The sequence below is a fragment of the Hemicordylus capensis genome, chromosome 3 (genome assembly GCF_027244095.1).
Source record: "Hemicordylus capensis ecotype Gifberg chromosome 3, rHemCap1.1.pri, whole genome shotgun sequence".
Taxonomy (NCBI): domain Eukaryota; kingdom Metazoa; phylum Chordata; class Lepidosauria; order Squamata; family Cordylidae; genus Hemicordylus; species Hemicordylus capensis.
Genome location: NC_069659.1, coordinates 283,273,988 through 283,299,016, shown reverse-complemented (window position 1 = coordinate 283,299,016; position 25,029 = coordinate 283,273,988). Strand labels below are relative to the sequence as shown.

The window sequence follows — 25,029 nt, the reverse complement described above, 5'->3', positions numbered from 1 at the left end:
TGTGGCAATCTCCTGGCAAGTCTCCAGAGCCCTACTCCAACCCTGGGCAAGTTGATATTATATTATATAAGCATGTGTATTTCAAGCCATCTCAGCACAAAAAGGGTTTGTGTTTGTTGTGCTTTCCTAGTATTTCTTTAGATAGGTAAGACCTTGAATGAAATCACTAAACAGTCTGTATTCTGCAGCTCATTTTGTACTTACAGAGACCTGCCTGTAAAGTTTCATTGCCTCGGCATTAAAAACAAACAAACAAAGGATCTTAATCCTCTGCCTTAATGCATGAAACACAATCAGTGCTATGTCGGTCCAGAAATCTAGCTATTTGCCTACCTTTCTCCCCATCTCAGAAGCTCTGGTAGTCCACATCTACGATGATGATTGTACTGTGTTGCCTCTGGCATTGGTCATAAGGATAGTCCCTTATACTCTACAGTATACTCTGATTGCAGGTGATTGCCAGTTTGTTTCTGCTACTTTCCGCCTCTTTAAGATCCCCAAGGATGTCCTGCCCCAGCAGCAAGAAGTAATTTATAAAGGAGGAATAGTTGGGCATGAGAAGGAACTAGAGTTTGACATTAACTACAAGTTCAAGGTACAGGCCTTGTGGCCAGAATTTATTTATAATTTTTACATTTATATTCTGTTCTTCCTGGCCCAAGCATCCCAGGGCAATGTACATGAATATGCTTATCCTCACAACACTCCTGTGAAGTAGCTTAGGGTGGGAGATGTGGCTGGCCCAGACTCACCCAATCCATTTCATGGCTGAATGGGGTTTTGAACTTGGGTCTTCCCAGTCCAAGTCCAACACTCTAACCACTACACCACACTGGCTCTCTAATTCCCTTGTGGAGGACTTGTTGAGGCTGTATATGAGGCAGAAATTCTACCCCATGCCCACTAGAAGCTATAGTTCTACTTCTGTCTGATTCCCTCCCTCCCTTTTTGAACAGCTGACAGATTTTTAAATAGATTTTACATTTTATATCCTGCTCTTCCTCCAAGGAGCCCAGAACGGTGTACTACATACTTAAGTTTCTCCTCACAACAACCCTGTGAAGTCGGTTAGGCTGAGAGAGAAGTGACTGGCCCAGAGTCACCCAGCAAGTCTCATGGCTGAATTAGGATTTGAACTTGGGTCTCCCCGGTCCTAGTCCAGCACTCTAACCACTACACCACGCTGGCTCCTCCTTCTTCTGCCATGACTTAAAAATGAGGAGTAGACTTCTTCAGGGATAAAGCTGCTAGATTTTACACATTAACATTGGATCATGCACTACACATTTCTCCTATTATCACAAACATTTCTAGATATACCTAAGTTCTGAGATGCTTTCTCAGTTTATTTTTGCTTGCTTGCTTGTTTAATTAATTACATTTTCTATACCGCCACTCAATGAATTTTCTGGCAGCTTACAGCAAAATAAAACAAACAAAACATTTAACACAGTTAAAAGCAGTTAAACAGTTAAAACAATTAAAACAAAGATTCAGCTAAAAGTCTGCCGAAAAAGATGCATCTTCCAGGCCATCTTAAAGGTCACTAAATATGCTGAGCTGGGAGTGCATTCCAAAGCTTAGAGGTAACTGCAGAGAAGGCCCAAGTTGCTGCCAAACAGGCTGGCAGCAACTGCAAGTGGAGTACCCCAAATTATCTTAGTGAGTTTTGTGGACTGTGCAGAAGAAGGCATCTCCTTAAGTAATGCCACCTTCTTGATTAGTCAAGTCTACCTAGCCTCAGCCATCTGCTTGCTGTCCTGGACACTCTTTCCCCCATTTCCTGTTTAGCAAGGAGGTTTATGGCAGGGAATTTATGTTACAAATCCCTCCAGCTTCACTGCGAGCTCTGCATAATTCAGTTGCTATTAGACTTGTCCAGGGCTAAATGCCATGTTATGTGGGAGATTTGTGAATGGCTCTCCCGATATTTTGATTTTCAGTTAAATGCAGCTGTGGGGATCCCTGCATTGTACTCGAGCAGCAATGTTGGGGGAAAGAGTGTTAACCATTTTTAGCTGCACTGTGGTCCCAATCTAAATTCTCCACCTCCTTCAAGCTGTTATTGGTCTCACTATGGAAAATGATATAGGCACCTGCATGGGACAGTGGATCTAGGCTTGGACAGAGCAAAAGTAAATACAACGGGACCTTGCCTCTTTTGTACATGCCCATCTGGTCTGTTTATTGCTAGTTAATAGTTTCTTTTCTTTGTTGCCTTCCCCTTGCCTTCCTCTAGCAAGGAGAAGTGGTGGATGTGGATGAGGAGACAGCTGCTCTTCTGCAGAACTCAAGATTTGCTAGCAAGTTCTTCATCCATCCTGTGAGGCCAACCTCCGATAATAGTAGTCCTGGGAAAAGAAAGGTTGGTTATATTCTAGAGCAGCACTAATAGAGAGCATTGCTGTATCCCAAGCAGGGCCCTCTGAGTTTGCATATGAAAGACCACCCTGCAAGTGGCAACTGTACATTGGGGTGTGTGTGTGTATTCCTGCTAAGGTCTGGTTCTCACTGAAGTGGTAAAATTGTCTCTGGGCTGTGTTGTTTCAGACTGTAGGTGTGGGCTCACATGGTTCATTGTCCTCCATACAAAAAAAAAAAAGCTCCCTCCATTGTCATCTGGATTATAACCATTACCAAACAAGTCTGCCAGCTGTAATTATGGGTTACCAGCTGTTGTTTAAGGGCAAAGAATAGCTTTATGCTTGAGTTCACATTGTCGTACCCTGGAGGCATGTGAAATGGTTGAACATTGCACCTTTTAAATGTAGGCAGGAATCCATCAGAACTTGGATGAGGATGAAAGAAATAAGCACTGTTCTGGTCTATAGCTTGAAAGTAATAATGGTGAACCAAATTCTCAGATCTTGATTTAGCAACGTTATCCATAATCACCACTTTCTTTACTCTTACTTTGTCCTGAAGCTTCTGAGCCTTAAGGCTACTCTTCATGTAATTTGTCTTATGTTGCAACAAAAAATGGAAAAGTGCTAAATTTTGGATACTGAGGAAATTGCCGTGCTCCCCACTATAGAGCCAGAACTAAACAGTTTATTTACATACTTGCAAATTTCTATAATATTTATCCATTATCAATACTTGATCACTTAAAGGCTGTTGACCTTAAGTGATGGTGAAAAATGGTAGTTGATAAATGGTAGTTGCCATGCTGTAGATATGAGATGGGTTGAAAGAGAGGCCTTTAGTGACATGTATTGTTTTCAGGCATGTGCTTTGTGTAAGGCCTATTTAGCACTCTGCAGTTTTGTCCTTGTGGAACGTGATAACATCAGCAAAGAGTAGCAGCACAAATGTGCTCATCGGATCATCAGTGGTGACCATATATTTTAATTTGGTGTGTGTAGCACAAAGCAAGCTAGATGGTCGCTCATCTCTGACCTTGCATTGGGCTTCCGAAGCAGTGAAAAGTGCCAAGAGCTTTGAAATCTCAGCATGTTTGTAGGGAGCAGCACCTGCCCTTTTTTCTAAGCCTCTAAATCTCAGTGTGAGATCAGATACAAGACATACACACCCAAGCTCAGGAAGGGGTCAGGATTGGTGGCACGTCTGGCAGCCACAAACCTTGGTTGGCTACCAAGGCTTGTAGACCCTTTCCACCTAGATATACATTCAGATTTGTTTTGTCAGAGCTCCTGCTCAAATGATGGTCCAATGATTCTCTTGTTTTCTCAGCACTGTATCGGGAGCCTCTGGCACCAACCATAAATTGCCAAATACCTGTCATGCTTTAGAAGCAAAAGTACATCCTCCAGCTCCTTCAGCACTAAAATGACAGGGAGGTGCCATGATTAAGCTCTGCATCAGTCTGGGAACATGTCTTGTGTGATTTGCACTTGGAAAATTGGTTCATTAAAATTATTGCATATAGAATAGGAGCCATTTGTGCAGTGTGGTGTGACAACAAGTTAGAGAAGCGCTAATGCTTTCTATTCCCATTCCCCAGAGGCTTCTTTGTACGTCCAGTACACTTAATTGGATCTTGATTCTTACCCTTCAGCCCTGACCTGTTTTGGAGATGGTCTATGGAAAACTTTTTCTTCCTCCTTCTGATCCATCTGATGAAGCCAAACAGCTGCGTGTCCTAGAAAGGACAACCTTGTGCTTATTGGTGTATAGTGGGAAGGGAGAGAGGCTAGGGGCATGAGAGGCATCTCTTTAGATAAGGAACATAATTCAATGAGAGCTTTGCAGTGAGGTGCTGTCAGCTGAACTCTGCCAAGAAAAACAAATAGAAACCATTAATTTGGCTTTCATAATAAAGAGGCAATGCCTTTTATCAATATGAAACTCAGTTTTAAAAAAATACCACCCAGTAGTAAATAAGGTTTATAAACTGAGGCTGGATTAATCAGTAATCTTAAAGCCAATTTTCAGTTACCCTTTTTAATATCCAGCCTTCCAGTATATGGACTGGGAAAGAAAATATGCACCTTTTCAGTTTGAGAATAACTTTCAGTTTAGGCTGTGCAGATCAACTCTACTAAAACTTGTGGTAGGGATTTAGAGGCTAATAGGGAATCTCAAGCTAGTAAAATCCCAGTGTGTGACCAGCAGGTTTAGAAGCCTAAATGACTATAGTGAATTGTGAGATTTGGCTTTTAGCTCAAAATCTGTTACATTTCTCAGAATCTTTTGGGTGTGTTTATCTCAGTAATAATTACAGTAACCTTGTAAAGTAAAGCAATATAATAATTACTGGGATGGGGAGTCTGAGACTGAGAGAGCAGAGCTTACCTATAGTCTCCCAGTAAGTTTATGCCTGAGCTCAGATTTGAGGGGCAGGGGGGTAGGGGGAGAGTTCCAGGTCCTGCTCTTAACTACTGTACTGCATCTTGATCAGTGAGATTATGAAGTAGACATGGTTGCACAGTGTTGGGGAAAAACACAGCCCCTTCCCTCCATTGCTGAAATTGTGACATGATGTCTGTGATGAGTGGATGGACTTGCCTCAGAAGCCTTTGATCATGGAGGAATAGTACAGCAAAGGCCAGGATGAGAGTCACTGCAAGTAATCTATTTGTACTAATAATTGGAAGGTTGATATCACTTGAATTTATTTATTTATTTATTTATTCATTCATTCATTACATTTATATCCCACTCTTCCAAGGCGGCAGGGGTGTGGGGGGACCCTGGTTGGTACTCCAGATAGGGACCCACATTTTTTCTTTTTCAGATCTACAGAAATCCTTGGTTTGTTGTGTATGGCCTTGTGGTTTTATCTACACCTGAGCTTCTTACACTGTTCCCTAATCTTACATTTAGCTTCCAAACTTAACTGCACATGGTAGGATTTAAAAATAAAGTGCCTGTTATATTCTATCCAGTATCTTTTATGTTTTGTTGTTTAGAAGTTTGTCCCAGTGGGGATCCTGTAGAGAGTATGGGGGGGTGGAGTCAGAAAGGAAAAGGGAGGTAAAGGAGGAGTAAATAGAGTTGTTTCTGAATAAACTCTTAGTTAAATCTACAAGATTAGTTTGTGTTTGTGAGGGAAGCAGCTATAAAACATTTGGCGATGAGATTTTGAACCAGCTAAGCGTGTGAGCCTGCAAAGCTTGGGAATGTTCCTGCAACCACATTCATTGCATTATTGGGCCTACATTCCTGAACTGCTTTCTACTATTACAGCTGCTGATCGTTTCTCCAGCTTCCTGACCTGCACAACCCCTGAAGGTACTTTTTCCTTATCAATCCTGGACTCTGTTGTTCACTGGATGCCCACTGCAGTGTGGTCAGATCCCACCACCTTTCCCACTCCCTTCTCTTCCCTGGACACAATGGAGGTCCTATTTCTGCAATTACCTCCTCACTATACAGATCCCTGATTTTACTCCAGCGAAGCAGAAGGCTATATTTTTCACTGTCTGGGCTCATTTGTCCTTTTCTACCAACTTGGAAGGGGATGCCAATTCTTAATGAAGCTGCGCTTCAAGATGATCATTTGAAGCTGCTGTTCAAGATGATCATCTCTTCAAGATGATCATTTCAACCTTACTTTGAATGCGATTGTGGAACATTACAAGTTCTATTCTAGATTCCAACTACCTGGCGAATCTATCAATCAGTATGTCACAGCATTGAAATCTGAAAACGTGCCAACTTAACTGATGAGGGATCAGATTTTTATGAAAACAAACTGCTCCAAACTGCTTGAAAAACTGCTGTCGGAGCAGAAACTTACCTTGGATAAAGTTAGAGAGATGGCTAGGAGGGTGGAAAATGCTCTTCACTGTGCCAAATCGCTCTCTTTGTTTTCCCAATACCAACCTCCTGAAATCCAGGCTGTTCAGTCTAAACCCTTCAAAATCCAATCTTCTCATATGGTACTGTTCCAGAAAGCAGCAGCACAAGAAAGAGGAGCTACCACTGCTACCAATGTGGGGATTCTGCACACAAAGCCAATTTTGCCACTATCCTGCACGGAAAGTAACTTTCAACAGGTGCAAAAAAAGGGGATGGTTTGCAAGTCTGCTGTTCACTCCATTACTGATGAACTATATGATAAGGAGCATGCAAATGAACCACTTACTGACAGCATTTTAAGTGTGACAGAATCGGAGCCTGCTTCTTCACATTCTAAAGTTAAACTGAATGGCCATGAAGTGTGGGTTCTGGTTCTCCATACACTATCATTTCTCATCTGCTTTACAAGAAAATCCTTGTAAAGGATCAGATCTGCACCTGCAGCCTTCAGACATCCAACCATGGGGATATGGAGGTTCCCCTATTGCCATAAATAGTACTTTACTGCTGTCCTGGAATATAAAGGACTTACTGCAGAAAGGAAAGTGTATGTGTCATAAAAAGGAGTCTCAATATTGGACTGGAAACATCAGAAAGATCTATGGATCATGTTAGACCGAAATAGCATGGAACCTGTATTACAGATGGTGGAGCATCCATATGCTGATATGATTCTGATACTTCTTGCACTGCCATACATTTCAAACATAAAATTTAGATAAAGGCGAATGCAAAACCTGTACAACACAAAGTGAGGAATGTACTCAGAATTGTGCCAACTACTCAGAGAGGAGTTCTTAAGACCACAGCATGCTGACATCATATAACCTGTTGATTCATCAGCATGAGTCTCTCCCATTGTTCTTGTGGGGCAATAAAATAGTACACTTCGAATGTGCATAGATTTAAGGGAATTCCATGTGCGTAGATTTAAGGGAACTCCAACATGGTAGTGGATGTCCTCCATTACCCAATATCAATGAAATGCTGCTTACTCTGAAAGAGGCCTCAGTGTTCACAATTTTATGCTTGTCTTTGGCCTATCATCAAATTCCTCTGCTCAAAAGTTCTCACAAATAAAACAGCCTCCATTATGCCAGAAGGTCATTTTCAATTTTAAAAAAAGACTGCCCTTTGGATTAGTCTCTGCAGCTTCAGTATTTCAAAGAATGATACCTGCCATTTTTGGGACTACGAATGGCATCACTTACTTTCAGGATGACATTTTAGTGTATGGCAAAACCATTAAGGAGCATGATGCTAACCTGACAGAAGTCTTGAGAAAACTCTGACAACATGGACTTGAGATCTCTGCAGAAAAATGTCAGTTTTGCACACACTCGGTGACGTACTTAGGATCAGTGTTCCCTCTATTTTTTTTTCCATCTGTGCCATTGTGTAGAATAAACTTTGTAGAATAAATTCCATTGTGTAGAATAAATTTTGTTCTGGGCAGCAGTATCAAGGCAGAATGTGCAGGTGCATTCAGATTGGGGCCTTCCTGATTCAACCTGAGCAGGATCTACGATTAACTGAGCAGACCTTTAAAAAACTTGTATGCTGTGTACGTGCCAACGCCATGTGGTGGCTGCAGGGAACAGCACTGCAGATGTGCATGGCCCTCTGGAGAGCAGATCCAGCTGGTGAAAAGCAGTGGGGCGGTGGACAAGCAGGTAAGGACCTCCTTACCTGCTCTGTAAGAGAACTATTCCCCACCCCGCCGGCGGCTGCCTGAGCCATCTGTGCACATCCCTACAGCTTACCTCATTTGAGCAGAACCAAATAAAGAGCAGACAGAAGGCTGTGCCAGTTGGTCAAAGAGTCAAAAGAAAGATAGCATACACTAGGGAAGAGATTCAGCATATAGGTGCTTATATGCCAATGCCAGAAGCCTCCGAGCCAAGATGAGTGAGCTTGGAGTGCTTGGTTGCTAACACAGAAATAGATATAGTGGGCATAACAGAAACATGGTGGAACAGTGAGAACCAGTGGGATGCTGTTATCCCTGGATATAAACTCTATAGAAAGGACAGGGAGGGGCACCTTGGAGGTGGAGTAGCATTGCATGTTAAAGATGGGATAGAATCTAACAAGCTAGAAAACTTAGGAGGACTGGAGTCCTCCAGAGAAACTCTGTGGGTGAATACAAGGCCTGAAAGGAAATGTGCTATTGGGGATGTGCTATCACTCTCTGGATCAAAACTATGACAGTGACTGGGAGTTGGAGGAGGAAATCAGGGAGGCGTCAAGGAGAGGCAGGGCAGTAATTATGGGTGACTTCAATTACCCACACATAGACTGTGTAAATTTACAGTCAGGTAATGACAAAGAGGTCAGATTTCTAGATGTGTCTAGTCTGTGTCTAACACAGACACTTTGAATTTCAGAAGAAACTTCTCCAAAATGAGGAGTATGGTGAAAAGAAAGTTGAAAGGGAAAATCAGGAGAGTCACTTCGCTCCGGAATGCATGGAGTTTATTCAAAACCACAATACTAGAAGCCCAGTTAGATTGTATACCCCAAAGGAGGAAAGGTACCACTAAGTTCAGGAGGATGCCAGCATGGCTAACAGGTAAAATCAAGGAAGCCATAAAAGGGAAAAAGACTTCCTTGCAAAATTGGAAGGCCTATCCAAATGAAGAGAACAAAAAAGAACACAAACTCTGGCAATAGAAATGCAAGGTGGGGAGGCGAAAAGAGAATTTGAGGAACATTTAGCGAAAAGCATCAAGAGGAATAAGAAAAACTTCTTTAAATACATCAGATGCAGGAAACCTGCCAGGGAGGCGGTTGGACCATTAGAAAATGAGGGAGTGAAAGGGATTATTAAGGAGGATATGGAGGTTGCAGAGAAGCTAAATGAGTTCTTCGCATCCGTCTTCATGGCAGAGGATACTGAGCATATACCTGTTCCTGAACCAGGCTTTTCGGGGATGGAGGCTAAAGAACTGAGTTCTTTAGAAATGACAAGAGATGGTGTTCTAAACCAGTGTTTCTCAACCTTTTTGGAGTCAAGGACCACTACATTCTTCATGCACAGTTTCCCGGACCAGCATTTAGTAAAGGGCTTTCAAGTTTATCTATTAGTACTATATTACAGGCATGCACAACTCAAATGACCTGGTGGGCCAAAACTGATCGTGACTTGGCTCATGGGGTATGACGTCAATTTTTAGGGTGCTTATTATTAAAGTAATACTTAATATCAATCAATTAATTTAATTTAATTTAAGTGAAAATAATTAAAATGAATTTAATCAAAATTTAATTTCTGAAGTTCTAGCAGGCCAAGATTAATTTTAATTAAAATAAAATAAATTGAATTAAAAATTCTAATAAAATAAATACAATACAATCTGTACAAAATACATAATAATAAAATGCATTGTTCTTTCTTTCAACCTCTGCCAAATCATCACACTTAACACAGAGCACTTCTAAGGAAAAAAATTAGAGAAGTTTTTCTCTTAATTTTTGATAAGAGGATTACACTTTGATCCTTCACCACACAGGCTTGTATAAGAAGGAAAGAGAAAAGTGAGACGGGGAAAGAAAGAGGGAAAGAATAGGGCAGGCTTGGCTTGAGGAAGAACATGGGGCAGGCTTGGCTTGAGAGAGAGAGAGAGAGAGAGAGAGAGAGACAGAGGGATGGAAAAAGGAAAAGAGGATGGAGCAGGCTTGAAGGGAGAGAGGGAGAGAAAGAAAGAGAAAAAGCTAAAAAAGAAAGAAATGGGAAGAGGATAGGTAGGTTTGGCTTGAGGGGGAGAGAGAAAGTCTCTATAAGCTGCTCAGATCTTGCAGAAGGAGCTAGGTAAAGAGGCATAGAAAAAGCAAAATTAGGCAGGAGCCTGGGTAGGCAACAAGGGAATTGACAGGCCTAGGAAAGGATGTTAAGCTGAGGGAGCAGTCGAAGAAGGGCGGGGGGCAGGGGGAGAAGGCCAGAGAGAAAATGGGTATGTAAGTGAGATGCATGCGGCTGGGGCCTGCAGAGGTGAGAGAGACTGGAGTTAACCTATGTTCACGACAGTGTACTGTGTATTGATTTAATTAATCCAGCAAATCCCATCTCACAAGCTTCTGTATGCAAAATGCCTAATGAATAGCAAAATATCCATTTGGCCAAGTATGCACAGACAGAAAATGTGGCAACAGGGACCCCACTCGGGACAACAGGGTACCTGGTGGATAGGAGGATTGGATCAAGCAACTAGTCTCTTCCTCCTTGAGCTAATCTTCTCAAGAAAGGGGTCCAGTCTCAACCTCCACTGCTTAGCCAGCAGTCCCCATGGAATGATTCAGGGCGCCTCCTCCTGAGTCTGTGCCGCTATCCGGGAAAAGTTGAACTTGAGCGAAAAAGACCCGATTAGAAGGGCGCTAAGGAGGCCTTATCCACCTTGTTGTCACCCTTGTCGTCACCCAACTGGAGCCCTGGGAGGACTCCCCGCCCCCAGCGGCCAGGCGCCTCCTGGGTCCCGCATTGCTCCTACCCCCCTGCCCCGCTAGAACTGAACACGCGACCCAGGCGTGCAAGCGGATTTCAGGCACAGGGAGCTACCTCGGCGCGGCGTCCCGGACTCGAAAGACGGTCACCGACTCCTCGCGGCCACCTCCTAAACTCACCGGAGTGGCTCGTCCTGCCCGCCTTCCTGGTCCTCCTGGCGCTGCTGCCTGCTCCAGCTGACGTGGAAGCACTCCGAGCGCAGGCCACATCAATAGGAGGTACGGTGGCCCTAACGGGACACGCCTCTGCTGATCGCAGGAACGCGAACAGGATGAGGATCAGGGAAGAAGGTTTGGCCTCTTCTGCTCCCTTCGCCCCCGGTTTTACGTGTTAATGACCCGAACCTCATAGTCGAGCTCCGTCCTCTCCTCTTGCCTCGCAATAAACTCCGAGGTAGCTTATGAAAGCAGGGTTTCTGGGCTCTTCCCCCTCCCCATCTAATTACAGCGCGAATAAGCCAAGCAATATCTGGTTACTCTTGCACTTGCACTTGCGAAGGCAAGGACCGGCACTCAACATGTCGCGGACCGGCACCAGTCCGCGGACCGGCGGTTGAGAAACACTGAAATGGAGCAATACTTGCATAACCATGGCATAAAACACAAGACACTTTCCTTGTACTATCCTCAAGGGACTGGCTTAGTGGAAAGAATGTACAGATTAGTTAAAGTTTTTACAATTGGCTACTATGCAACAACAACCCTGTAAAGAGGCGATCCATGAAACTCTACTTGCTTTTCAAACTACTCCTCATTCCATTACAGGAAAATAACCTTTTGAACTGCTGAGAGGACAAAAATCAGCACCAAACCTATACAATGGCAACAACTGATAGGACCTTCCATGCCATGGAGGTGTAGAGATTTGTGATTCGGTAAGAGAGAAGCAACAAAAATACAAATTGTATGTGGATCAGAAACAAGGTGTGAAACAGCGAACCGTTAAAGTGAGGGACTTTGAGTATGGCTGCCTTATAAAGTGAGAAAGGGATGTTCCCAATATTTTGGACCAAAACAAATAATTGGAATCTGAGGCGATTATGGAATATTGGATTATGGAAAGAAATGGAACAGTTCAAGACTTTCCAGCAAGCATACTATGAGAAAAGAGGGAAGGTAGTCTGGTCTTGAGAGAGGAGCTGCAGAGGACTTTGATCTTGCCTCCAGTTTTGACTTTGCAGAGAATGATGAAAGTGATGGACAATCCTCTTTACCAGAAAGAACACCACTAACAGCTCCTGTGCTAGAGAACCCAAGACTAGTAGTGTGTGTGACGGAAGACCACCTAAAAGATTTCAAGACTTTGTCACTGATTTTTAAATTAGTTCAATTCTGGTTGTTATAAAGTGGAGGGATGTGTTGTATCCTATCCAATATCTTACGTTTTGTTGTTTTGCAGTTTCAGTTTTTATCAGTTTATTAACTGATGTGTCCTTTATTTGAGGACTGAATATTAATTGGATTTTTATTGCTGGGATGTGAAGTGGGAGCTTGCTTCGTTCACTCCAAGCATCAGCCTGGTATTGCAGTGTCTCCAGGAATGGTGCCAATCCCCATATTCCAGTGGGGATCCTGTAGAGAGTGTTGGGGGTGGAGTCAGAAAGGAAAAGGCAAGGGGAGGATAAAATGGGGGTATTTCGAAATAAATGCTTTGGCGCAGCGGGGAAGCAACCTGCCTATAGAGCAGGAAGCTGTTGGTTCAAATCCCCGCTGGTGTGTTTCCCAGAATATGAGAAACTCCTATATCGGGTAGCAGCGATATAGGAAGGCACAGTCTCTTACTGCATGGGAGAAGGCAATGGTAAACCACTCCTGTATTCTACCAAGAAAACCACATGGCTCTGTGGTCGCCAGGAGTTGACACTGACTCGACAGCACAACCTTTAATTTACCTAAATCTGTATAAGATTACTTTGTGTTTGTGAGGGAAGCATCTATAAAACAGTATCCTTGGTGCTGATTTTTTCTCTTTCTCCCCATTTCTAAGGCCACATTTATAGAATCTGTTTATTCTGGGCTCATATCCCACAACTTAATAACCTTTAATTGTTTTACAAATTAAATAAGTAAACCAGAGCCTGAAGTGAATGAAATGAATGAATTCCAGATGAGGTGAATGGACAAGAAAATGCAATTGAGATTTGGTTTAAGTGCAACATGATATAATGCAAAAAAGTAATACAGGTGAAACTCGGAAAATTAGAATATCGTGCAAAAGTCCATTAATTTCAGTAATGCAAATTAAAAGGTGAAACTGATATATGAGACAGACACATTACATGCAAAGCGAGATAAGTCAAGCCTTAATTTGTTATAATTGTGATGATCATGGCGTACAGCTCATGAAAACCCCAAATCCACAGTCTCAGAAAATTAGAATATTACATGGAACTAAGAAGACAAGGATTGAAGAATAGAACAATATCGGACCTCTGAAAAGTATAAGCATGCGTATGTATTCAGTACTTGGTTTGGGCCCCTTTTGCAGCAATTACTGCCTCAATGCGGCGTGGCATGGATGCTATCAGCCTGTGGCACTGATGAGGTATTATGGAAGACCAGGATGCTTCATTAGCGGCCTCCAGCAATTCTGCATTGTTTGGTCTCATGTCTCTCATCCTTCTCTTGGCAATGCCCCATAGATTCTCTGTGGGGTCAGGTCAGGCGAGTTTGCTGGCCAGTCAAGCACAGTACACTGTATACTTTTCAGAGGTCCGATATTGTTCTATTCTTCAATCCTTGTCTTATTGGTTCCATGTAATATTCTAATTTTCTGAGATTGTGGATTTGGGGTTTTCATGAGCTGTACGCCATGATCATCACAATTATAACAAATTAAGGCTTGACTTATCTCGCTTTGCATGTAATGCGTCTGTCTCATATATCAGTTTCACCTTTTAATTTGCATTACTGAAATTAATGGACTTTTGCACGATATTCTAATTTTCCAAGTTTCACCTGTAAATAAAATCAAATCACTCCCTCACAAACTGTTATTAGCTCTACAGAAGAAAAAACACAGGCATGATTCCATCAAATCATCATCCATGAAAAAAACAGTTGGCAAGAGGGTTGTATCTTGCTGATTCGCACGCAAATCACACACATCATGTGCTGCCTACATATATAACCACTCAAGTATTCATAAAGTAGAGCTGAATTGCTTTCAAGATTATAATTTGCCCAATATCATAACATATTAAAAAAAACCACTTTATTATATGAATGTTACATCTTAATCATGAACTTTACCAACCACCGTGAAAATTCTGAGCAAAATTTAAACACAGAATGTCCAAATGTAGAAATTAGACATGTATATATAATATTAAGGTGATAAAAACATTATAGAAACATAAAACAGAAGAGATCTATCTTACTGGAGAGAAGTTCAATTGCATATATGTGTTTTGTTTCCTTAGTTTCAAAAACAAGAATGTCTTAGAAATAAATACTTTGATTGAACAATCTGGCAAAATTCACTTCTCTTTTACTGCATAATAGCATTGAGCAATCAAATTAAAATTTAGGATATTCTGCTCTATTAAAAGGGGAATTATCTGTATAATCCTTGTAGAAAGAGAGAATTCTTTTGAATTCTCATGGAGAAAACTATAGCAGACTATTGAAGGTATCCTATGAAAATCAGAGTCAACCATCTTATTTCCTCCCCACTCTTAAATATTCCAGGACAACAACAAACTGATGTTTGAACTTGTCCTGGCTTGTTTAGAGCCAAGTAGTATGGTATATCATTCAAAATGACTTATCTGTTGCCAAGCTGCCTGTCCTAGCCCAGTCTTCCTATCTTGTTATCTACTGTAATTTAGAATTAAAGGAGAGAGAGAACCAATATAATCTTCTTCAATATACACAAACCCCTGCCAGCCTCATTTTATTCATAGACTTTATAGGTTGCAATCAATCACCAGGGCGTTTTTCACACAGCAGGCTTTACCGTGAGCTGACTGAGTTCAAAGTTGCACCCAAAAAAACAGGCACAAAAAGTGAGGTTTTTTTACCCTCTATAAATTGGACTACACACTAACATGCAATGAAAAACCCAAAGTGTTATGTGAAGTGCTCCTGATAGCTCACAGGGATTTTGGAGTAAATCTGGCCAATATGTGAGTGCACACCCTCCATTCTGGAGATGTGAACTAAAGGTCCTGTGTAAAAACGCCCAGGGAAATTACCTTGTTGCATACTTTCGATAGCAGACACTGGCATGGCTGACTAATGAAGATGTGATTGGGGTATATTAAGCAGGGTGGTCCATAAGTCCTCAATGTGGGGTGTTGCCTAGAATACTGGAAGCATTGCCACATCCTGGAGACACAACAATCCCTGGTAGGTTTTGGTTACCAACAATTAGAAATAAATTCACTTTTATCTAAGAGAAAAATTAGGAGACTGGCAATGAATCTTTGTCAGTGTAATATCTGGACAATCCTTGGGTAAAGTGGAATAGAAATGGCCAGCATATCCTTCCCATTCTGCAAAAATAGTTTTGGTATGAGGCCTCAGTTTGAGATGATAGCCAAACCATACTGCAGTTCTGAAACATACAACAGCACCACCTGCTGTATATCTAGTTGTTTCTCCAGTGTCCCTTTGTGATTTCCCTTGTTTAATAGTTTTGAATTTGATGCTAGTAACAGTTTGCACAAAAGCTAACAGTACCAAGTAAAGAGAAACTGAATTAATCTCTGTGCAGATCAGTCAGATTAATCTCCTAGTAAATAATTCTGTTACATAAAGTGATTGGAGATAGGTGGCTGATGGTCTTATTTTACCTTTTCCACATTCTTTTTGATGGCAGAGGTTGCTTGTTTCCTTCAGGACTTTGGGAAAGGGATGGAACACTTTCCAGACAGAGATTAATGCAAAGGAAAAAGCTGTCTCTGCTGGTCTTGTGGTAGCAAGCATGACTTGTCCCCATAGCTAAGCAGGGTCTGCCCTGGTTGCATATGAATGGGAGACTTGATGTGTGATCACTGCAAGATATTCCCCTCAGGGGATGAAGCCGCTCTGGGAAGAGCAGAAGGTTTCAAGTTCCCTCCCTGGCTTCTCCAAGATAGGGCTGAGAGAGATTCCTGCCTGCAACCTTGGAGAAGCTGCTGCCAGTCTGTGAAGACAATACTGAGCTAGATAGACCAATGGTCTGACTCAGTATATGGCAGCTTCCTATGTTCCTATGTTACTGGTTAATACAAAATTGGCCTTGACATTTGAGAGTCAAGGCCAATTCAGTCTCCAACCGTAGAACTTAAAGCCAGCATTATACATTAGGATTTTTAAAAAACACTTCTTAAAATTGGGCTGCAGATAATGGTTAGGAGGAGATGTATGGAAAGAGGGAAACACAGCTGAAAGTAAAGAAATGAGGCTCAGAAGGTTACTTTAATATTTTGTCTACAACAATAGTGGCTAAAATTATTTTTTAAGAGAGTGTTAAGTAACAAAACCATGTGTTTGGGACTGCATATGGGGAATATAGATATGCATTTGAACTTAATATAAGGAATTCAATCTTTGATTAACCCTTGCTCAGCTATGAATATCTCTGGGTGTTCTTAGGCAAGTCACTCTCTCTCAGCCTAACTGACCTCACAGGGTTGTTGTAAGGAAAAATGAGTTCTCTAAGCTCCTTTGAGGAAGGTGGAAATATAAAAGTAGCTAGTATGTGAGGCCTGTTGACCAGGCAAAGTCATTTTGCATAGGTTATACTTCTAGGCAAGTTCAAGAAATTAAATATATGTAATATAATGTTTTATTAATGTGCTTGCAAAAGGGAAGTAAAATAAGTTTGAAATTTGTAGGATTTCAACTTCAAATATCATTCATTTTATTGTATAATCATATGGTAAATTTGAATCATAGTAAATGTGAATCTGAGAAAGTCCTGCTTTTAATGGGCATTACATCATTTTGGAATTATTGATCTATTACTGAGTGTTAAATTTGTTGAACAGCAGCAGCTAAAATATGATTATTGATTCAGAATTTCTTTTTAAAACCCCCAATTTTTTAACATGTTTTCAAGCATATTCCAGTATAAAAAGTAGTAAAGTAAACAGTAAAGTTGTGCCATCAAGTAGTACATTCCGCTAATTTAAGCGGCAGGATTGTTCATTCAAAATTTGGTATCTGTAGGTCACCAGGAAGCATTACTTTATTTCGTACAAATTCTTCAAAATACATAAGAGATAAACAAACAATAGCTGACATTCTAACGGTGTGCCCTTCAAGCAGTTGCAGCTGTGGAGATGCATTGAGAGCCCCTGCAGTACTCTGTTATTTGAAACCCTCATTGCTATTGTGGAAGACAGCTACTATATCGGAGGGCTCCACTGCACTTCAGAGGTGCTCTGTAGTAGTGTTTCTGCTCTTCTAGAGTGCTTCTGGTGGATGAGGGGACCTTCTGAAATATTGGTGTTCTTGCACCGTTGCGATCAGGATTCACAGGGGCTTGCACTGCATTTCTGCAACTGCTTGAATTTGTCAGGCTGTGCATGTTTCATTTGTCAGATTGTCAGCCAGTGTTCTAGGGAAAAGAAGTTCCCAGGGTTTTGCACCCTCGCTTAACTTGAGCTATAGAATGGGCAAATGGCTTGACTATGAAGCCAGAGGTTGCTGGTTCAATTCCCCGCTGGTAAATTTCCTAGACTATGGGAAACACCTATATTGGGCAGCAGCGGTATAGGAAGATGCTGAAAGGCATCATCTCATACTGCATGGGAGGAGGCAATGGTAAACCCCTCCGTAGTCAACCAAAGACAACCACAGTGCTCTGTAGTCGTCAGGAGTTGACACTGACTCAATGGCACATTTTACCTTTTCCTTCCTAGTAGTTGGAAGCATGTTGTGCTCATAGCTCACACATATCTTGTAGTGAATATAATACCATCCCCCTCCCTCCTTTCAGTATTTTTAAATTTTATTTTACAGGAGAAGATTGCTGATCCATTTAAATTAGTGGAGCAGATGGAGGCAAACATCTCTGCACAGTTGCCCTCAGGATGCTGTGGGTCCAAAGGATGCTGCTGAATCTTGCACTGTAATTTCTGCAGAAAGAAAAAGTATGAAAGGCCACAGAGATATCCATTAAAACAATAAATGCAAAGAGAGATCATGGTATTTGGGCAATAATATAAATATGACATTTGGAGGCTCTGGCTATACTGCTGTATGTGTGTGTACACACACACACGCTCTCTCGCTCTCTCTCTCTCTCAACTAGGTGGGCCAGGAGCAGAGCATCTGGCATCTGCGCCTCCGGCTGGCCACCCACTACCACTTCTCCCCCCCCCCCCGCCCTGCTTTCTGGCTTGCAGGCCAGTCGGAAAGCTTGCCCGCCACCTCCTCCCATCCCTTTCTCCCGGCAGCCAACCCAGGCCGGCCCACCGCCATTGTTTCCCGTACCCGTCGCTAACCCCAGGCAGCTGTTCTTGCGAGAGATGGGTACGTTTTAAGAGAAATAGATAGATTTAAGAGAAATAGATAGGTAGATTGGACAGGATAAGAACTGCTTGATGCCAAAACTAATTATAGATGAAGATGACATATAACCATACAAACCTTTCCATCTATCTCCCTTCCTTTGCTGTTATTCATAAAGACTTTTTAAAAATATTCCTGCTGAGACATTCTCTCTAATTAATTTTGGTATCAAAGACAATCTTTGGAGTAAGAATAAAAGAGCTGATGCCTATGAAAACTATCTTCATTAAAAAAACATGAAATCTCACTGGATTTCTTCAACACCCCCCGCCCTGCCGAGATTACTGGAGAGTTTCATCAGTAGGATTCCCCTTTCATGCATACACTCGTCAAAAGGCCATTGTTAAATGGCAAGGCATTTGTCATACTCCCCAATTCTCAGTGCTTGACATTTTAACAAGGGCTAAAAAGATGCACTTTTAAAAATTTCATGCATTCTTCCTGGCATTGAATTTAATCCTGTCTCATATAAACACGGCACTAGATTTCTTGAAGTTTGAGAGTTTGCTGACACATGCAGCTTCATCTCAAACACTGCAATACCTAGCATTGGCCATTACAGAACATGCAACATAAATAAAACTTTCATTTCACCTAATGCAACCTCAGATGCAGTGCTTTTCAACGAAGTCAATTAATGCATCCTGTCAGAAATCTGATGTAAAGCATGGAAATGATGTATGTACATGTGTTAATCAGCCCTTGAAAGAAAATTAAGCCTAGTGCATGAATAAATTGAGGTGATGTGCATCTCAGTCAGCACCAGTCCTGTAGACTTAATAATACTGTGGAAACTTGTAGGACCTTTTCTTTTGTGACACCTACACTGTGACGGTGTTGAAAGGAAGCACTCATGCTTTTATTAGATGGTCTTCACTATTTCCTGACAGGTGCAAGCGGCACTAGGAGAAATTGCAAGAGTGGAAAGAGGAGATAAGAACAAACAAGGGTAGCAATAACATTACATATAGCCCAGTAAGAAATCTTATGGTATCTCCAACAGGTTTTAAATACTTTGCTCTTTGGACTGTCATTTAACTCAAAGTAGTTTTTTCTGCTTCTGTAATCCATAACTGACAAGCTACAAATTATATAAAGGTGTTACATAGCCCTTCAATTTATAGTTTGCAATGTGTGAATATTTCTCAGATAGCAAGTTGCAAATATTACAAATATAAAATCAGTGATGCTATGCAAACTTACATGAGATTTGAATTGATGTTTTCAAACAGCAGCTTGATATGGATAGGAATAGGCAAGTTTTGAATGGGCAGTTTGTTTCAGGTGCTCATTAATAGTAATAGTAATAATTTTATTTACAGTCATTGACCAAACAGAAAATGGAAACTAGCAAGCATTAAAATGTGTGTGTATATATATATACAATTTAAAATTGGGATGATATCCCATTATACCTTTTAAAAGCAATATAACTAAACTTAGCTACAGAAATAGAAACTAAAGCATCTTTATCTGAAAGCAGATGTTTTACAAGGTTGGCATCGGATCGATCTGCCAGTTTACATATTAAAGGAGCAATAAGGCGTTCCCTGGGATATAAATGGAGATTACAGTGGAGAAGAATATGCGCGACAGTTTCTGCATCTCCTGACCCACAACTGCAATGTCGTTCTTGTAAAGGCACACCCTGAAACCTCCCAGCTAGAAGTGCAGATGGAAGGGAATTAACCCTTACTCTCGTGAATATCCATCGAAACTTAGAAAAAGTAATTGTCGACAGATATCTTGCGGGAAAAAGATCCATATTAGTTCTTATAGTTTTATAAAACTCTGGAAGCGCAGCCCAGTTTTCTTGGATCTCAATATCAACAAAGCGTTGTCTCACCACAGTTTTCGCATTCACTAGACCCAGTTCCAGCAGTTGAGTTGGGTCTAAGCCTAGAGAGGTGAGTTTCATACTTACTGTGACACACCATAGTGACTGGGGGCTAACTGAGAGAAACTCAGGAATTAAACCAACTGGTCGCAGATGTATTTTCAACCAGAAATAAATAATCAGAAGCCAGGCCCGAGATTCAATTTTTATAAAGCCAGCCTCTGTCCTTAAAGTCACATTTGCTGTACATTTTGGCGTGCCAAATAAATTCCTCAAGAACCCTGATTGGGTTCTTTCCAAAGTGTCAAACCTTGAGTATGGACCTAGTTGTATGCCATACAATAATTGCGGAATGACCTTTGCAGTAAAGAGCTTTAAGGCAGCTGGTATGAAGCCTGCACCCTGAGTTCTAAAAAATCTTAAAATTGCTGCTGTGCTGCGTTTTGCCGATTCTGTGACCATGCTTATATGTGCTGATTTCCCAGCACTATGTTGAAAAATTACCCCCAAATATTTTATTTGATTTACCTGTTCTAATCGGTGTCCATCTAGCATCCATACAATTTTTTTTACTTTGTTGGTGAAACACATAATTTTAGATTTATCATAATTAATCTGTAGATGCTCGTCTCTGCAGTAAAGTGCTAAGGCATCTAACGCTCTTTTGAGCCCAACCCTGGTTTGAGATAGGATCACCGCATCATCGGCATACATCAGGATTGGGACTTTCTTGTTAGCTAGTTTTGGTGGATGAGTGTCAGATGTCTGCAAACACTTTATCAAGTCGTTAATATAAAGATTGAACAAGTAAGGGGCCAACACACACCCTTGTCGCACCCCTTTCCTAATGGGTACTGGATTTGTAAGATTACCAGCATGGTCCAAACGCACTCTTAAAAAAGAATTCTCATGCATTTTGATGAGCAAGAGTAGAAGCCTTCGGTCCATAGAAGTAGCCGCCAATTTAGACCAAAGACGGCCTCTAGGAACTGTGTCAAAAGCCATCTTAAGGTCTATAAAAGCGGCGAACAGAGGTCGCTTATTCCTTTTGACCTGTTTGTCCACAAGATGTTGTAATATTAGACAGTGGTCTAATCCAGATCTGTTAGCTCTGTATCCTCCCTGCTCATCCTCAATAATGCACTCCTGCTCCATCCAAGCACACAGTTTGACACATAAGTGCTTGGCATAAAGTTTACTTATAATGTTTAAGAGGCTTATTGGTCTATAATTAAAGGGATCATCCCTTCTGCCTTTCTTATGGATGGGGACCACGATCGCCGTTCCCCAATCCTGTGGGAATTGTGTGGTTTGATCAATATATGTGAAGAGAGCAACCAGCACAGGAGCCAGGTGCTCATTAATTTTTAGCACTTGCAAATCTATGCCATAAACTTTCATCCAACCAGTGTCCAACATTAGTTGTCATGAGAATAAGTTATCTATAGCTGATTTCAGATACCACGTCAATCATATGTGGTATATTGAGTTTTAGTTATTTCACCTATTTATTCATGGTAATTAAACTCATTTATAATAAGTTTTTATTATAAATATAATAGCCATTTATTCACGCTAATTAAAAACTTCATGGTAATTAAAAACTTCTAGAGTTTTTCTAGATTTTCCTCTTAGAATTACATGTGCAAATAATTGATGGGGAATGCTATTGTGGGGGATAAGCATAATTTGGATGTCTTCGTTCACCCTCTCTTGATCTTTAGTTTAAGAGTCAAAACTGAATAGCAAGGGGGACAGAGGACACTCCTGTCATCCCTCTTAGAGGGAGAGAGAGAACAGGAGGACACTCCTGTCATCCCCCTTAGAGGGAGAGAGAACAGGACAGATCGTAGTCCATTGGTGATCACACTAGACAGCAACAATCCCAAATTACATCCTCAAGCCACAAGTGGTTCAATCAAACGGCTAACGTGGCTATTTTGTTCCTTTCATCCTCCCTCCTCCGCACATCAAGATTACAATAGATTAGTAACATATTTTAAAACTGGTCCTTCCCCATCCCCCAATGTTTTGGAAATGAAACATCTCTCCTCTGTTCATTTTTTATTTCTCTGTCTTGAAACATAGAACCAATGATCTTTTGTTAAAACCATGGTTGCCCTTGCTGGCATTATCTTCAAAGAATATGGGGGGGTGGGGGGTGGAGGGATATAGTTTGGGTTGAAAGCTATAAAAAATTATTGTATTATACTATGTGAAGTTACATAGTATTATTATAATTTATATTGATCTGCATTACGCTCTATGAAAAATCCTCCAATAAACTTGTGAATAAGAAAAAACATCATGAACAATATGAAGACACTTGGGACAAATACTTCTCCTGAAAAGTATTTTAAAACCAATTAAATGGAGTGACTGTAGTTTCAGGACAAACAATGACTTGACTCAACTCTTAGTGTGGAATTTATTATCACAAGATAATATGGCTACTAGCTTAGATATCTACAGAAAAATATTACACAGGCTCATGGAGGATGTTTATTTAGCCATGATAGCCAACCATGGGAATCTTCTAAAGAGCTAGTATCCCTTTGAATACCAGATGCTAAGAACAAGTCAGCTATTGTGACCGGCTTGTGAGCTTTCCTGAAGCAATTAGCTGCAGGACTGACCCATCCACTATGCAGTCGCCAAGGACACCAATTATTGGAGATGTGGGCTTGGGGCATGAGCAGGGTGAACTTGAGACTGAACTGCACATTGGTCAACCGAGGTGCAGGGCAGTGGTGGGACATTTTACCATTTTTAAAGGCATCATCTACCTTCCTCATCATGGCCGCTCTCTCCCCTCCTCTCTCAAGCCCCATTTGGAAAAGCAGAGGAAAGTCATGGAAGGAAGGGAGGACATCTGCTTTGCAGAAAGAGAAGGGAAAGTGGTGGTGGCGGCAGAGGCCAGCTACGGGTGTGGTTGGAGAGGCAGGTTCCAGAGAGGTCATCTATGTGCTTTTCAAGATGAGGGAGAAAGAGGCAGGTGGGAAGGCAAGTTAGAGTGAATAACACATCTGTGGCTTGTTCTCCATCCCCCTCAGCTCTTCTGCAGGAGGGTGGGGCACCAAATTCCCTAGGGCCAGCCCTGATTGGCTGGCCAGTGTTGTAGACAGAGTACTGGATTAGGTGAACCTTCCACCAAGGCAACCATTATGTTACTAGGATCAACAACCCAACTTGTAATGGTTGTTCAACAGATTTGCCTTAACAACACTCTGAAAAAGCAATGAGAGGGGCTATTCCTCTGCTTCATCATTAAAAGAATAAATTAATAGGACTGCCAATTTCCTAAGAGATAGAAATTGAATGTTTAGTGTTTAAATTAGGAAGCTTTTACTCTCTCCTTATTCTCACGTACTAGATCAATCCTCATGTAGCATTTATGGAAAATCCATTCGTATTTGGGCTAACCGTTGTCTATTAAGGTGTTTTCCTGGCCATAGAAGGATGTGCCTTAAATGCTTTCCAGATTTAGAACCTAAACCTGTACTTTCATTTGTTTATATATTAATTAATTAATTTAATTTAATTAAAACTGCTACCTTAGAGAGCAAATGAAAGTTTTAATGGCCTCTTACTGAGAGATAGAATAGTAAGTCTTATTTATGATAATTCTTGGCTTATAACTTTTAAGACTCTGTTTTGATCTGGTGAGGACCCCTGGGCAACCTTATGGCAAGAAGCTGTTTTTAAATGAATTAGCCTTATCAATATTAAATGTACAGTCCCCAGGAAGGAAGAAACATAAAGAAATGTCAAATCAGGGGCAGGGAGCCATTTATACAGCAGGGAGCCATTGAGACTGAAGCCTGTCAGGTTAAATTTTAATTGCTTTATTGCAGAGCTCATAAAAACTCTGATAAGAAAGCAACAAAGGTGCTGCATATTTTTAGTACAGCCACATGTTCTGTTCTTAAAAAGCACTAGTAACAAAACCAGATTGGTGACATTTTGAGATTAAAGGCTTGTTTGCACAGTCATATACCTCAAGATAGTAGCTTAACTATCATGTGTCTTGGATTTGCGTAAGCAATGAAGTGGGATGTGGGAAATTAAGTTGAATGGAACTGGAAGGAAGCAGATGAGCCCCAGGATAATCAGGTACACTTTCCTGATAATTTAAGTGAGCCTTAGTTCATGGGGACAGATGGATATGGCTAATGAGTGCATCACTGTTAAATACAGTATTCCCTACTCAAATTCAAACTGAGTTTAGTATTGTTTTAAACTTGGAAAAATTTCCAAACCAGTTTCTTTTGTCACATTGCCTAAAATGGAGGAGGTGATGATAAATGAAAACCCACCTGTTCTGAGCAGATGGAAGGAAAATAAGTTCAGGAAGTTTCTAATAGTTGCCTCCATTGTATGTCCATGTGGAGCAAGTACTGCCCCAGCAGGCCCTGTACATAAACAAATCACTGCCACCAGGTAGAATTCTTTTGTCTGGATCTACCACCAGTCACTAGAGCCTCTGTCCTTCAGCTTTACAAAAAGGTAGAGTTACCACCAGGCAATTTAGGCAAGTAGATGTGGGGTCGGAAAAATATTAGAGACACTCTAGAAACAGTTCAAAAGACAAGAAAACATTTACTTAGTTCAAAATCTTAGTTCCTAAACAGTGCAGTAATATTAAGTAAAAATAGGAAAGAAAGTTCAGTTGAGCAAAAGTACAAGAAAAGCACTGAATAACCAAGTCCAAAAGCCTATGCAAACTAGGCCCAGCAACAGTCTCACAGGAGTGCAAGGAATAGCTTCTCCCAAAGATTCCTTCCTTTCCCTGCAGAAGGCTTCTCTCCTTCCCTACCACATAGTAGTTTCTGCCTCTCCTATGCTGCAAGTTATTCTCTCTTTTTTCTCCAATTTTTCTAAACAAATCAGTCAGATAGTAGCAGCAGAATGGCTATCCACACCGT

General features: G+C 41.2%; 1 protein-coding gene and 1 pseudogene across 4 annotated transcripts in view; both read left to right on the top strand.

Annotated features, from left to right (window-relative positions):
- Positions 1-25,029, top strand: part of AS3MT (arsenite methyltransferase) — a 47,946-nt gene that overhangs the window by 18,129 nt on the left and 4,788 nt on the right. For 2 of the 4 annotated variants that reach the window (XM_053305527.1, XM_053305526.1), the window contains exons 9-10: positions 453-595; positions 2,240-2,365. In XM_053305527.1, coding sequence (XP_053161502.1) covers positions 453-595; positions 2,240-2,365 — 269 coding nt within the window. Of the gene's footprint in view, positions 1-452; positions 596-2,239; positions 2,366-5,649; positions 7,869-17,715; positions 17,898-25,029 lie in introns of those variants that run through there. The other 2 variants (XM_053305528.1, XM_053305529.1) reach the window with 2 other exon arrangements.
- Positions 12,138-12,318, top strand: LOC128352640 (uncharacterized; annotated as a pseudogene).